Genomic DNA, 15,807 nt, shown 5'->3' on the forward strand with positions numbered 1-15,807 from the left:
CATGCTTTTTGGTATTTACCCTAAGAGTTGAAAACTTACATCCATACAAAAACCCGTGCATGGGTGTTAATTGCAGCTTTTTTCCTAATTGCCAAAACTTGGAAGCAGCCAAGATGTCTTTTACCAGGCAAATAAATAAACTGTGGTATAGTCAAACAATGGAATATTATTCAGTACTAAAAAAAAAAAAGCCATTAAGACATGGAAAGTCATGGGGGAACACTTAAATGCATATTATTAAGTGAAAAAAGCCAGTCTGAAAATGCTGCATACTGTAACGTTCCAATTATATGACACTCTGGAAAAGACAAAACTATGGAGACAGTATACCAGGATTGCCTGGGGTTAGCGGGCAGGGAAGGATGAATAGGTAGAATAGAGATGATTTTTAGGTCAGTGAAATTACTCTATAAAATATTATCATGGTGGAGACATGTCATTATGCATTTGCCTGAAAACATTCATATTCAACCCTAAGAGTGACCTCTAATGCAAACTTTGGACTTTGATAATGTGATAATGATGATGTTTCAATGTAGGTTCATTAATTGAAACAAATGTACCACTCTAGTCAGGTATGTTGATAATGGGGAGGCTTTGCACATGTAGGGGCAGAGGTCATAGGGGAAATTTCTGTACTTTCCACTCAATTGTGCTACGATCCTAAAACTTCTCTAAAAAAATAAAGTCTGTTAACTTTTCTTTTCTGTTTCAATGTTAATTAAATGGCAAACAAAAATTTTGGAGAAAATAGGGTTGAGAGAGGATATAGAAAATAAATCATTAACACCTATTAAGATCTGCTTATTAAAAAGTGCTCTGGGATAATAATCTAGGTTTCAAAAGTTGAATAACAAATTTTTTGAATAGGCCATTGGTTTTGTTTAGTGATCCCATTCTTAAAATAGGTACTAAATAAGCATAGAAATAATTTCAGAATGAAAAATTTATTAACACTCTTAAATATAATATCATTTAGATAATACAGATAATGCATGAGACAATTCAAGATCCAAAAATGTAAAACCTATATGGACATCAAGCACTCCCCTACTAGAATTATTGTTAAAAGATGGACATTACCTAAAGCATGATTCTCCTTGCTAGTTTGCAGCATTAATGAGTTGTTTGGTTGAGCAGCACCCTCCGCTTCTGAATTTTGAAAAAGACATAGGGGGTAGAGAGAGAAATATGCATTAATAGATCTGACTCCTAGTTAAAATCATATTTTTTCACATTCTTCAGACTATTTTTGTATTGCAGTTGCCAATGAATATCTAAATTATGACAGCCAAGCAAAAGTCTTGGCAAAATTTGTCCCAGTATAAACTTTTGACTTTCTCTTCCAGACTCTGCCATAGTCCTGCTTTAAGCCCAGAGTGCCCATCACCCCCCTCTTGCTTTATATTCAAGTCTTCTTCCAGGCTTATATGCTTTTAGTCTATCTCTGAGTGTGGAAGAAATTATTTTACTATCTTTTACAGGCTTTTCAAGCACCAATGAGGAGGTAAAAAAAAGTTTAGTGGGGACTATTGATTGGCTGCTGGTATGGAATAAAAGGATTTTCCTAAGCATTGTTGAAGTCACATCATAGACTCTATGATGGGAAAACGGTCCCCAACCTTTTTGGCACCAGGGACCCATTTCGAGGAAGATAATTTTTCCACCACGGACAAGGGGGAAGGGAGCACGATGGTTCTTGGATGAAACTGTTACACCTCAGATCATCAGGCATTAGTTCAATTCTCATAAGGAATGCACAGCCTAGATTCCTGGCATGCACAGTTCACAATAGGGTTCACGCTCCTGTGAGAATCTAATGCCTCCAACTGATCTGACAAGAGGTGGAGCTCAGGCCGCAATTCTCACTCACCTGCCGCTCACCCGCTGCTGTGCGGCCCAATCCCTAATAGGCCAAGGACTGGTACCAGTCTGCAGCCCCAGGGTTGGAGACCCGTGATATAGACAATGGCCTATTAAGTTCACATTTCTGCAAGGCAAGCTCTTAGTGAGAATTGGTAGTACACATCTTTTAAGCAGCAATTATTGGCAAAGTTACTCTGCTAGGCACAGAGATATCATAATAAACAATATCCCCTTTTTTCCAAGAGCTTAAGATCCAGGAGAGGCAGTAGCTAGGGAAACAATTATAATGCAAAGTTTTCAGTGCAATGATCGAAGTTGCCTGTGATGTATAGAAGTTTAAAAGAAGAGATGTTTAAATTCCAGGAAAACAGGAGTAAGAGATTAGGCATGCTTTCCTATAATAAGTAATTTTTTAGCTGGATCTAAGTACATGAGGAGTTTTCCAGGAAGACAGAAGGGAAAATGCAAACAAAAATAATGGCATTTAAAGGAGGTACAAAGCCAAATAAAAATTTACAAGAGTTATAAATAGTTTAGTATTGCCATGAAGTGAGAAAACCTGGATGTGTAATTGGAGTTGAGGCTGGATATCGGCAGGCTCTAACTGTGCAAGGCACAAAGCTCCTGGAATGTGTTCACAAGGAAAAGATACACTCGTAGCTTATCTATAGTGAGCGTATCTGACTAGCAAAGAGACACCTTTTAGAGTAAAATTTAATGCTCAGTGTTTTTCTGGAAAAAGTTTTAATCTAGTGCCCCTTTCAGCTGCCATTTTCTTTAGCAAACTGTTCTTTTAAGATAATTTATGGAATGAGTATAACAGGAATAGATTTTGGGTAATTTGCCTATGTTCTTTATTTCCATCTCTCTATAACTAGCAGATATTATTATTTTCATTTTACAGATAAAGAAATGTAGATTAAGTGATTAAGCAATTTGACCAAGACTACCTGGCTAGTAAGCTGCTTCAGTTACCCAATTATGAATCTTAGTGCAAGTAAGTCTTACTGCTATGAGTAGAAATCAACGGTTAGAGCCTAAGAAATATGCTAGGATAGATACACAACCCAAATTAACCCAAACTGAAGTGAGTTTAAGCCATGTTATTGCAAGAGCACTGAGAGACAAACTTTTAAAAAAGCAGATCGCATGGCAAGTCCATAAAATCAGGATTACAAAGGCATCTGGACACAGACACTATGAATTCTAGATCTGAATGGGAATAGTTAAGTTAGGGAAGAGACAATTGTCAGAATTCATGGGCTTAGAATAGTGGCCTGCACAGCTCCCTGGCACGTGGCTAGATGAAGCTGGATTAAAAATAAAGATCAACCCAAACCTATAGCAAACTAGACTAAACATACGGACAGAAATTTTATGGAAAAAGAAGTAAAAATGTCTCTTAGTCATATGAAAATATATTTCACATCAGTCATGGTAAGAGGAATCCAAATTAAAAGTATTTGGAAATACCATTTCTCATCTATAACTGGCAAAATCCAAAAGTTTGACAACATACACTGTTGGGTGAGGTTGTGGAGAGATAGGTATGTCTGTATGTTGGTATTGTTCAATTTTATAGTGAGGAAGAAAGAAGATAATAGATGTAAAATAAGTAAGTTTAATACAAAAATTAGCCGGATGTGGTGGCAGATGCCTGTAATCCCAGCTACTTGGGAGGCTGATGCAGAGAATTGCTTGAACCCGGGAGGCAGAGGTTGCAGTGAGCTGAGATCACACCACTGCACTCCAGCCTGGGTGACAGAGTGAGACTCCGTCAAAGAAAAAAAAAAAAGGAAAAAAAAATCCTCAGTCCTAAATTTTAATGAAAAGTATCAATATCAACTTAAGATGTATTTTTATCTTTCAAAATACATATTTCTTATCTGCTGCTAAGTTGTGGGGTAATTCATTACATAGTTATAAACAACTAATATAGTTATCAACCACACTGACCTAATTCATATTTTTAGTACCCTAACCCAGCATCTGCAGAATACATTCTTTGCAAGTGCACATCGTATATTCGCTGAGTTTGACCACATTCTGTGCCACAAGTCTCAAAAACATTAAAAAAAACTGAAGTCATATAAAAGATGTCCTCCAACCAAAACAGAATTCAATTAGAAATCAATTACAATAAGATTTTTAAGAAAATACCAAATATTTAGAAATCAAACACACTTCTAAGCAACCCTTTGCTCAAAGAAGAAATTCATGAAGAAATTAAAGTTTTCACTGGATGATAATGAAAATACAACATGCCAAAATTTGAAATAAGCAGCTAACACAGTGGTTTTAGGAAAAGTAATACCTTTAAGTGCTAATTTTAAAGGAAGAAATGTGTAAAATTCACCCATAGAAGCAAGAAACAAAAGAGAGAAAACACAATAATAAATATAAGAGCAGAAATCAATAAAAGAGGAAACAAGCAATGCAAAAAATTAAGGAAATCAAAAGCTAGTTCTTTAAAAAGATAATCAACATTTATAAACTAACAACTAGACTGATAAGGAAAAAAATAGAAAGAACACAAATCTCTAATATCAGGAAGGAAGGAAGGGTCATTCATATAGATTTACATTCGTGAAAGGAAAAATGAGGGAATATTATTAACAATATTATGCTAATCAAATTCAGTAACAGTTGAAATGGACAAATTCATTGAAGACAAAGCTTTTGAAACCTACTTAAGAATAAAAAAACTGAAAAGCCTTATATCTTTAAAAAACTGAATTTGTTGATAAAAAGCCTTCTATCAAATTGGCTACACTGACAAATTTATGCAAACATGTAAGAAAGAAGTAATATTAATTTTACACACAAACCCTTTTAGAAAATCAAGGAGAGAACACTAACTCATTTTATGAAGGTAGAATTAACCATATATCAAAACTATACAAACACCTTACAAATTAAAAAACACATTATGAAATTTTTTCACAAAATATTAACATCAAATCTTGCACTATGTAAGAAGTAAAATATTAGGCATAGAATTTTCAAAGATGCACTTTAACAGTTTGAGGAAGTTTTCTTCTCTTCCTAGAACTAAATGAACTTAGTAAAGTAATAATATAAAATACTAATAATATTTTAAAACAATTACATTTTTCTATACTAGCACAAACAATTGGAAAATGAAATTTTTAAAATGTTTACAACAATGCAAAAAAAAAAAAAGCCTAGGAAAAAAAGGTAATAAAAGTTGTGTAAGACCTGTATACTGAAAACTATAAAATATTGCTGAGGTAAATTAGATAAACGCTATATAATGGAAAGTCCCAATATTATTAAGATGTCAATTCTCCTCAAGAACAGTCTCAATCAAAATGTAGTAGTCTTTTCTGTGTAAATTGAGAAGATAATTCTAAAATTTATATATGAATGCAAACCTAGAATAGCCAAGCTGTTTGTTTAAAAAGAATAACAAAAAAAAAAAAGAGAGAAAAATGTACTTAAGTTTAAGCTACACTCTGAAGCTACAGTAATCAAAACAATCTGGTCTTGGCTAAAAGATAATCACATATGTCAATGGAATATAATACATAATCCAGAAATAGACACACACATATATACTTTATTGATTTTTATCTCCTTGGTTGAATTTATCTCTTAGTATTTTATTTTCTGTAGCTATTAAAAATAGGATTTTCTTTCTTTCTCAGATAGTTCACTGTTAGTGTATAGAAAAGCTACTAATTTTTAATGTTGATTTTGTATCCTGCAACTTTACTAAATTCATTTTTTAGTTCTAAGAATCAACCCAAATGTCCAACAATGATAGACTGGATTAAGAAAATGTGGCACATATACACCATGGAATACTATGCAGCCATAAAAAATGATGAGTTCATGTCCTTTGCAGGGACATGGATGAAATTGGAAATCATCATTCTCAGTAAACTATCGCAAGAACAAAAAACCAAACACCGCATATTCTCACTCATAGGTGGGAATTGAACAATGAGAACACATGGACACAGGAAGGGGAACATCACACTCTGGGGACTGTTGTGGGGTGGGAGGAGGGGGGAGGGATAGCATTGGGAGATACACCTAATGCTAGATGACGAGTTAGTGGGTGCAGCGCACCAGCGTGGCACATGTATACATATGTAACTAACCTGCACATTGTGCACATGTACCATAAAACTTAAAAGTATAAGAATAATAATAATAATAAATACATAAATAAAGAATTTTTCACGGAGTCTTTGAGTTTCCCATATATAAGAACATGTTGTCTGCAAACAGGAAAAATTTGACTTCTTTATTTTCTATCTAGATCCCTTTATTTCTTTCTCTTGCCTAATTCCTCCAGCTAGAACTTCCAGCATTATGAGGAAATATTATTAACAACTTTATGCTTCCAGTACCACGTTGAATACAAGTGGCAAGAGTGGGCATCCTTGTCTTGTTTCTGATCTTAGAGGAAAGGCTTTCCATTTTCGCCCATAAAGTGTGAAGCTAGCTGTGAGTTTTTCATGTATAATCATTATTGTACTGAGGTACTTTCCTTCTATACCTAATTTATTGAGAATTTTTATCATGAAAGGATGTTGAATTTTTAAAGGCTTTTTTGCATCTATGGAAATGATCATCTGGTTTCTATTCTTCATTCTGTTCATGTGATGTCTCATGTTTATTGATTTGTGTATGTTGATCCTTACATCCCTGGGATGGAAGTCCACTTGATCATGATGAATGGTCTTTTTAATCTGCTATTTATTTTGGCTTGCTAGCATCTTGTTAAAGATTTTTTGCATTTATGTTTACCAGGGATATTGGCCTGTAGTTTTCTTTTTATCTGGCGTCCTTGTCTTATTTGGGTGTGAGGGTAATTCTGGCCTCGTAAAATGACTTTGGAAGTATTCCTTCGTCTTCAATTTTTGGAAGAATGAAAATAATTGGTATTCTTCTTTACATGCTTGGTAGAATTCAGCAGTGAAGCCAACAGCTCCTGGACTTCTCTGATGGATGATTTTTTATTACTGATTTAATCTCTTGACTCATTACTGGGCTGTTCAATTTTTTTATTTCTTCATAATTAAATCTTGGTAGGTTGTCTATGTCCAGGAATTTATCCATTTCTCCTAGCTTATCCAATTTGTTGGCATATAATTGTGTTTATAACAGTCTCTTGTGATCCTTTGTGTTTCTACAGTATAAGTTGTAATGTCTCCTTTTTCATTCTCATTTTATGGATGTGAGTCTCTCTCTTTTTTTCTCAATTTATCAGCTATAGGCTTGTTGATTTTATTTATCTTTTTAAAAAGCAACTCATTTCATTAGTTTTTTTCCCATGATTTTTCTAGTCTCTATTTTATTTATTTATGTTCTGATATTTATTCTTTGCCTCCTTCTACTAATTTTGGGCTCAGTTTAACTTAAGGTTCAACATTCGGTTGTTTATTTGAGATTTTTCTTCTTTCTTAATGTAGGCACTTATTGCTATAAATCTTCCTCTTATAGCTGCTTTTGCTGTATCCCATAGGTCTTAGTATGTTGTATTTCCATTTTCATTTGTCTCAAGAAATGTCCTTAATTTCTCTTTTAATTTTATTGGCCAATTGGTTGTTCAGGAGTATGTTGTTTAATTTCCATGTATTTGTGAAGTTCCTCCTGTTATTGATTTCAGGTTTTATATCATTATGGTTGGAGGGGATACTTGATATGATACCAATTTTCTTAAATTTGTTAAAAACTTGCTTTGTGCCTGTCATATTGTAAAATATACATTTGGGTTTTGACCCTGTTTCCTGACACACAACTCCTAAAATCCTTAAAGTCTCCAAACTGATGTCTTTTGCGTATGCTCATTAGTTGACTGGTGGTTAGTAACTTCAGGATAGTGGCTGGTCACTGGGAAGACCAAGACATGACCAGAGGGTTGACTTTCAGCCCCACCCTTCAACCTCTGGGGAGGGTAAAGGTGCTGAAGGTTATGTTGATCACCAATGGCCAATGGCTAATAAATAATGCTTATCTAATGAAGCCTCCATAAAAACCCAAAGGACTGCATTCAGAGAGTTTCCAGATAGCTAAACATATGGAGGTTACTAGAAGGTGGTGTACCCGGAAAGAGCATGGGAATTCTGCACCCCTTCCCACATGCCTTGCCCTATGCACTTTTTCCTCTGTATCCTTTGTAAAATCTTTCATAATAAACTAGTAAACATAAGTAAGTATTTCGCTGAGTTCTGTGAGTTGTTCTAGAAAATTAATCGAACAAAAGGAGGGGGTCATGGGAACCGAGACTTATAGCCAGTCAGTCAGAAGCACAGGAAAAATAACCTGAGGCTTGGGATCTAATGTTTCCTTCAAGTATATAGGATCAGAATTGAATTGAATCAGGATACAACCAGCTGGTGTCCACTGAAGAATTCATTGTTTGGTGTGTAGAAAAAAACAGACAAACAAACTTTTGGTCACAGAACTCATCAGTGTTAATTGTTATGGTGTGAGAGCAAAGGAAAACCAATTTGAGTTGTTTTTCCACTCACAAAGTGATCTAACATATGATCTATCCTAGAGAATGTTTCATGTGTAGTTGAGAAAAATATGAATTCTGTAGCTGAAGGATGGAATGTTCTGTGTATGTCTGGTAGGCCCGTTTGGTCTACAATGTAGTTTAAATGTGATGTCTCACTGAACTTTTCGCCTGGATGGTCTGTCCATTGCTAAAAGTGGGGTACTAAAGTCCCCTAATGTTATTGTCTTGCAGTCTATCTCTGCCTTCAGATCTATTAATACTTGATTTTTATATTTAGGTGCTTCAATGTTGGGTACATATATATTTACAATTGTTACATGCTCTTACTAAATTGACCTCTTTATCAATATATAAAGACCTTTTTGGTCTCTCTTCACATTTTTTTTTTTTTTTTTGAGACGGAGTTTCACTCTGTCACCCAGGCTGGAGTGCAGTGGCATGATCTCGGCTCACTGCAACCTCCACCTCCTGGGTTCAAGTGATTCTCCTGCCTCAGCCTCCCGAGTAGCTGGGATTACAGGTGCCCACCACTACTTATGAGTCAGGTCTGGTGGTGAGAAATTCCCTCATCTTCTGTTTATCTGAGAAAGTCTCTCTCTCCTTCATTTCTTAAGGACAGTTTTGCTAGTTAAAGTATTCATGATTGGTAGGGTTTTTCGTTTTTTTTGTTTGGTTTTTTTTTTCAGTACTTTAAATATATGATCCTACTCTTTTCTGGCCCATAAGGTTTCGGCTGAGAAGTCCACTTCTAGGCACATTTGAGCCCGTTTTTATGTTATGTTATTGCTTCTTTTCTTTTGCTGCCTTCAGGATCCTCTCTCTGCCTCTGATTTTTGACAGTTTGATTATAATATGTCTTGGGGTAGTCTTACTTGGATTGAATCTGATTGTAGAGTTTTGATTTTCCTTTACCTGAATATTTTTATCTTTCTTCAGGTTTGGAAAGTTTTTTGCTATTACTTCCTTAATAAGTCTTCTATCTCTTTATCTTTCTCTTCTCCCTCTTGAACGCCAATGACTCAAACATTTTGTTGTTTTGATGCTGTCTCACAAATCCTGTGAGCCTTCTTCATTTCTTTTCATTCTTTTTTTCTCCTATGACTACATATTTTCAAATAACTTGTTTCAAGTTCACAGATTCTTCCTTTTGCTTGATAATTCTACTGTTGATACTCTACATTGTATTTTTCATTTTTTTCATTGTATTTTTCAGCACTAGGATTTCTGCTGTTTTTTTCTTTAATTATTTCAATCTCTCTATTAGATTTTCTTTTCTGGCCACTTAATATTTTCCTAATTTCATTGAATTGTTTCTCTGTGTTTTCTTGAACTTTGCTGAGCTTCCTTAAAAAGTTATTTTGAGCTCTCTGTCAGGCTATCCATACATCTCCATGTCTTTGTGGTTGGTCACTATCACTTTATTTTGTCTCTCTGGTGATGTCATGTTTCCCTGATGGTTCTTGATGCTTGTAGCCATGCTCAATGTCTGTGCATTTGAAGAAGTAGGCACTTCATAGATTGACTCTGTGTGGGAATGCTTTCCAACAGTAAGCTTTTCCAGAGATCCTGGGAAGACCTACTGGCATGATCCCTATGCCCCAGATCACTGTGGCCATTGGAGCACTAGGAGCATCCTAAGCCTAGTACTACTATGGCCAGGCTGGAATCCCTTGGCCATGAGATTGGTTTAGTGTTGGAATGCACCCAATGCCATGTAGCCACTGAGGCATGCCTACCTCTGAGGTTTGTTCAGAGACCAAGGACACTCTAGTCAGCTGGCAGTGATGCACAGTGCTGACTGAGTTTGCCTCACATGGGTTATAGGTTCCCACCTGGTGCTGGGGTGAGTCTGGTGTCCATAGGCACCAGCCTGCAGTCAGGGGTCATTGGAGTTTTCCCAGTGCTGGATTTTACTCTGGTGGGCCCAGTGTTGGGGTCCAAGGCAAAGTTCTATGTTTATTTCCCCTCTTTCCCCCAAGTACACAGTATTTCTCATCACACTGTGCTGTCTAGAATTGGGTAAGAGGTGACACAAGTAATTTAAAACTGACCTCCTCTTCAATATATCTTTTCTTATTAATATACTTATAACTAGGCACTGTGTTCTCTCACTTGGTTTCTTTAGCTCTTGTTAAGGTATTTTCATGTGCAAATAGTTGTTCAAATTGATGTTTATATGGGGGAATGATTGGTAAAGAGTCCTATTCCACCTTTGTGCTCCACCCTCCAACCAATCTATTGATTTAAAATAAAAGTGTTAAGGCAATTTTATAAAGAACTACAAGTTATTCAACAACACATGATGGAACAACTGGTGATACATATGCAAAAAAAAAATGAACTTCAACCCTTTACACATACACAAAAAAAATTACCTATAATTGGATTATTGGCTTAAATGTAAAAGCTAAAACTGTAATACCCCTAGAAGAAAATATATAAGAGCATCTCTGACTTTGACATAGGCAAAGATTTACTGGGACATAAATAGAACAAGCCATGAAAGAAAATTTGATAAATTGGACATTAACAAAATTTAAATATTTTGCTTTTAGAAAGATATCATTAAGATAATGAAAGACACACCATACAGTAAAAGAAAATATTTGCAATATACATATCTAACAAAAGACTGCTATGTAGAATATGTAAAGAACTGTTACAATTCAATAACTTTAAAAGTCAATTAAAATCTGGGCAAATGATTTGAACAGACCCCTCATGAAAAATAAAAAGATATTAAAATGACCAATAGAGTCATGCAAAGATGTTCAATATTAGTAACCATAAAATACATGCAGATATAAAACATAGTGAGATAATGATTACACACCTATAAGTATGGCTAAAATTAAAAAGACCAATAATAAATCCTGGCAAGAATGTGGAGAAATTAAAACTCTCATACATTACTAGTGGGAATGTAAAATAATGTAAACTACACTGGTAAATTTCTGGCAGATTTTTTTTCAAAATTCAAACATGTGCCCACCATATTACCTGTTCATTCCAACTGTATTTATCTAAGAGAAATGAAAACATATCCACAGAAGACTTATGCATGAATGTTCATAGTGGCCTTATTTGCAAATATGTATTCAAAATTGCCAAAAAAAACTGGAAACAACTGAAAGGTCAATTAACAGTTAAATCAATCAATTATCCACACAAAGGAATACTACTCAATAGCAAAAAGGAAAACACAACATTGACAAATCTCAGAATCATTCTACTAATTGAAAGTACAAGATGGGCACAAAAGAATACTACATACTACAAAAAATACTGCTACTAATATAAAATGCTAAGTAATCTCTGGTGACAAAGAACAGATCAGTGATTGCCCACAAATGAGGATGAAGGAAGGGATGGACTAAAGATACATGAGAAATATTTTGGAAATGGTGAAAATGTTTTGTATCTTGTTTGTGGTGATGATTCACAGGTATATACAACTGCCATAATTTATTAAATTACATGTTTTAAATTGATGCAATTAATTGTACATAAATTATTCTTCCATAAAGCTGAAAGGAGATAACTAAAAACAGCATCAGAAACATTAGGTTTTAACACACATAACATTAGAATATGCATCCACACAAATAAACACAAAACAAAATATAAACAGAGATCTTTCACACTGAAAATAATGTTTTTTAAAAAATACTTCTATCTAAGTCAAAATCATCAGGAGAAAGAAGAATGTTTTCGTGATTTTACTACTAGCGAAACCTCTTACTCACTTTGAGCACCAGAAGTTTCCTTTCCCAAATCATCATTGTCATATGCCTGAGCAAGCATATACACCCACACATAAAAACAGGCATGACGCTGCAGACCCGTACTTCATGGAGGTTTCCTCCAGTGAGACAAAAAAAAAGGCTCTCAGAAACAGCACATGATTTTCTTGTCATGTTAAGCAGTTTTTATTTAATGTAAAATGCTGTGCTCTGCATGCTCTACTCTCTAAAAAAAACTTAGAGATAGACATTTCTGCAACGTCACCATTCCTGTTAAAAACCCCTAATTCGGTAACTATTACTAACCAAAAGAGAGCAAGTATTATACCATACTTAAATAGTTAACATTGTTGCTAATATTCATGTATTATTTCTAATGATGGAGATGGAAAATAAAAAAGAAGTTCTGCCCTTTCCTTCAGTTGCAGGTCTTCCGGAGGAATACAAACAGATAAGTTAGGAGTCTGATAAATGAACTTCAAACTGAAACTCAACTTGGGGCAAAACTGTGGACTAATGAATGTGGCTATGACTTTATCAGATAACCATATTAGCTGCAAAAGAGAACAGTGTACAATGGTTTATTTTGACATTTCTATGGACATTTCTTTATAGGACTTGGGGCCTCTGTGCTGGTACTGAGCTAAGTAGAATTCATTCTAATTGCTTATTGTAAACTTTACTGTGATTTAAATTTTAATGAATTTACTACAGTACTTCAAAAAATAGAACACAAAATAAATATACATTGAAATCTAAAAATATCCTGGCATTTTACCTGAGGAAAACCAAATAAAATTATTTCACTCTACATTTGGTGAGTCAAGCTTTTAACCCTTGAAGTCTATTTTCTTTCAAACTTCAATAAGTCTCAAAGTTTCGAAGTTTCTTTGAAACTTTAATAGATCTTCAAAGTTATTATAATGAATGTAGAGATGAACCACTATGAATTATGCATGGATTAAGCATTAAACAATTTCTAATGGCTTGAAAATATGACTTTTACTTCTTCCTTTCTTGCTTCTTTCTTGAATCTTTTTAGATAACTAAACGAATTATATGCTCTCATTTTCCCTTCAGCAAAACATGTACTATCTTTCTTACTTTAAAAATAAGGAATTACTCATGAAAGGTATGCAAAGTACATTACAAACTGAAGCTTTAAGCCCACTGTAATTACACAGTATATATTTCTCCTAAAGATTCAGGGTTTCATTTTAAATGAATGCAACTTTGTAACTGAGATCTTAATCACAAACAGATTCAGAAATTCAAATTAGGCTGCCAGAGCAACTTTTCTGTAGCTACACTAAGCATATGGCTTTTTTCTCATCACCAGTATGGTAAAGTCAATAGAACACAGAAACTTTTACTATGAATTTCCTGGAAAATTAATGTTTGCCATTGTAACAATATGAAATGCAACATGGTTTTCAAATGAAAACTCTCTCCTTCACATGTCTCACAGCATATTATCTTAATTGTTCTTCCTTCCAACAAGGAAATAAGTTGAAATCGTAAATATGAGATTTGTTTTGTAAAATCATGTTTGTTACTTATGAACCAGAATTTTTCTAGGGAACAAACTATTTTGCAGACATTTGAAATTTTAGGATAAAAGTTATTTATATTAAGGAACAACAAATACAAACTTAAACATGGATAAATCTCTAAAATAATGAATAAATGAAAGAAGTTATAAAATCATATACACAGTATGATTCCGTTTCTGCACCAATACCAAAAAAAGACAATATAAATGTTATTGTTTGGGATTCCACACACACATGATAAAATGTAAAGAAAAGCAGGGAGTAACTATACCTCAAAGGGAATGATTAGCCCAAAAGATAATGACTACGTTTAACGCAGAGGTTGGGGGATATAACTGGGGAGGAAATGGCAGTAGTCTGTTCTTAACTGACATAAGTATTCACAGTATAATTATTATTTAAAATGTATGTAAATCATATGCAATATATATTTTATGTTAATATAAAATAAAACTAAAGTAAGTACAAAGAAATACAAAAAGTACAGATTAGTACTTACTTTTTTATTTTTAGCATTTTAAAACACAATTTGAAGAATTGATTATGCTGTATGTTTCATGTTCTGACACTTTATGAAACTGATTTTAATTTTTAAATACATCTAGTTAGTAGCAGATGTGAACACCAAATTAGATGTTCAGTAAAAAAAAGAAAGGGGGGCGGTGAAAACTCAAAGTTCTGGCAGAGACAATTATAGAAAAAAACTTCAAAATTAAAATAAGAAAAGTGACTAATATTTTGGCCCTTTCATTTATTACCCCTGGAGTCTTGCAGGGGTTACTTTCTAAACCCCAGTTGCTTCATCTACATATATGAGAATGTAGTATCTGATACCACTTGCCACTCAAATTCCTGGAGGGAAAGATGATTATATATGTCATTGATAAATACTATTATGAGAACTAGCTAGCCATGTGGGAAAATAAAACAAAATCAGATTCTTATTTCACTTCTCATACCAAAATAAAATAAATAAAAGATTTAAATATAAGAAACAAAAACAAAAGTACTAGAAGAAAATATAAGTAATTTTGTTGTTTTTGTTTTTTTTAATCTTAAGAGGCAGCCTGACTAACATCGTTGTTTGCCAGACTGAGAGGTTTCCTGGGATGCAGGACATTCCGTGCTAAAACTAGGAAAAAAGTTCCAGGCAAACTGATGCAGTTTTTCACCTTCAATTAAGAAATCTTTCTAATCCTGATATAAAACATGGAAACCATAAAGAAAAATATTGAGAAGTCTGACTCGAGAGAGAATTTGAAACTTCTGTATGACAAAAAAGAAAAAGAAAAATACATAAAACAATGTTGCCAAGCAAAAACCTGGGGAATGTTTGCAACATTTAAAACAAACAAAGATTAATTTTCTTCAAAAAATATGCTGAAAACACATGAACCAATAAAAAAAGAGATGGACAACTCAACTGAAAAAATGGGCAAAGGTATGAACAGGCTGACAAAAGATTAAATATGTTAAAGGTGACACAGTAATTATAATTCTACTCTTTAAGTACAACATAGGGATAAAAATAAAACACAGATGGGTTATAAAAAGAAAGGTGAGAAGTGTTTAGAAAAGTAGGAAGTTTCAAAACAACAATTCAATAATGAATTTGATGGAAGGACAAAATTTAGAAAGCAGTAAGTATTATGCTAATAAATTTGGCCCTACTTTTTAAGGCAATATAAAGTCTGTGGCAGTTATTAGGGTGTATTGCTAATAAAAGCCATCTTACTGGCCTGTTTTGTTTTTGGGTTTTAATTTTTGGTTTTGTGAGTATTTTTTTTGAGGCAATTACTGTCACAAACTCCAAAACTAGTTAATGAAGACAAACATGTTCCCTAACCTAAGGCAGATGTTGTGTAAATGTGTATCACTGATCACAAAGGACAACACGTTCAATGGATATGTAGACATTGAATACATACGCATATTAACATATGCAAAGATATGTGTACCAGGATACTAATTCTAGCATTGTTTTCCAAAAAATCTGACACAGTTTTGAAACTGTAATTTAAAAAAACTGAAAACAACCAAAAAGCTGGTCTGTAGGGGGCTAATTAAATGTTATCAAATAATATATAAGAAGAGCTTTGAAAACCACAAAATATCATTAAATTGTCATTTTTGAATGCTTATAAATGAA

The 15,807-nt window shown here is 33.8% G+C and overlaps 1 protein-coding gene across 1 annotated transcript in view; it reads right to left on the reverse strand.

Annotated features, from left to right (window-relative positions):
* LOC100976052 (cell surface glycoprotein CD200 receptor 1) overlaps nucleotides 1-15,807 on the reverse strand; it is a 59,321-nt gene that overhangs the window by 30,972 nt on the left and 12,542 nt on the right. The window contains exon 2 of the mRNA XM_003825098.6: nucleotides 1,084-1,152. Coding sequence (XP_003825146.1) covers nucleotides 1,084-1,152 — 69 coding nt within the window. The remainder of the gene's footprint in view (nucleotides 1-1,083; nucleotides 1,153-15,807) is intronic.

Source organism: Pan paniscus, chromosome 2 (genome assembly GCF_029289425.2).
Source record: "Pan paniscus chromosome 2, NHGRI_mPanPan1-v2.0_pri, whole genome shotgun sequence".
Lineage (NCBI taxonomy): Eukaryota > Metazoa > Chordata > Mammalia > Primates > Hominidae > Pan > Pan paniscus.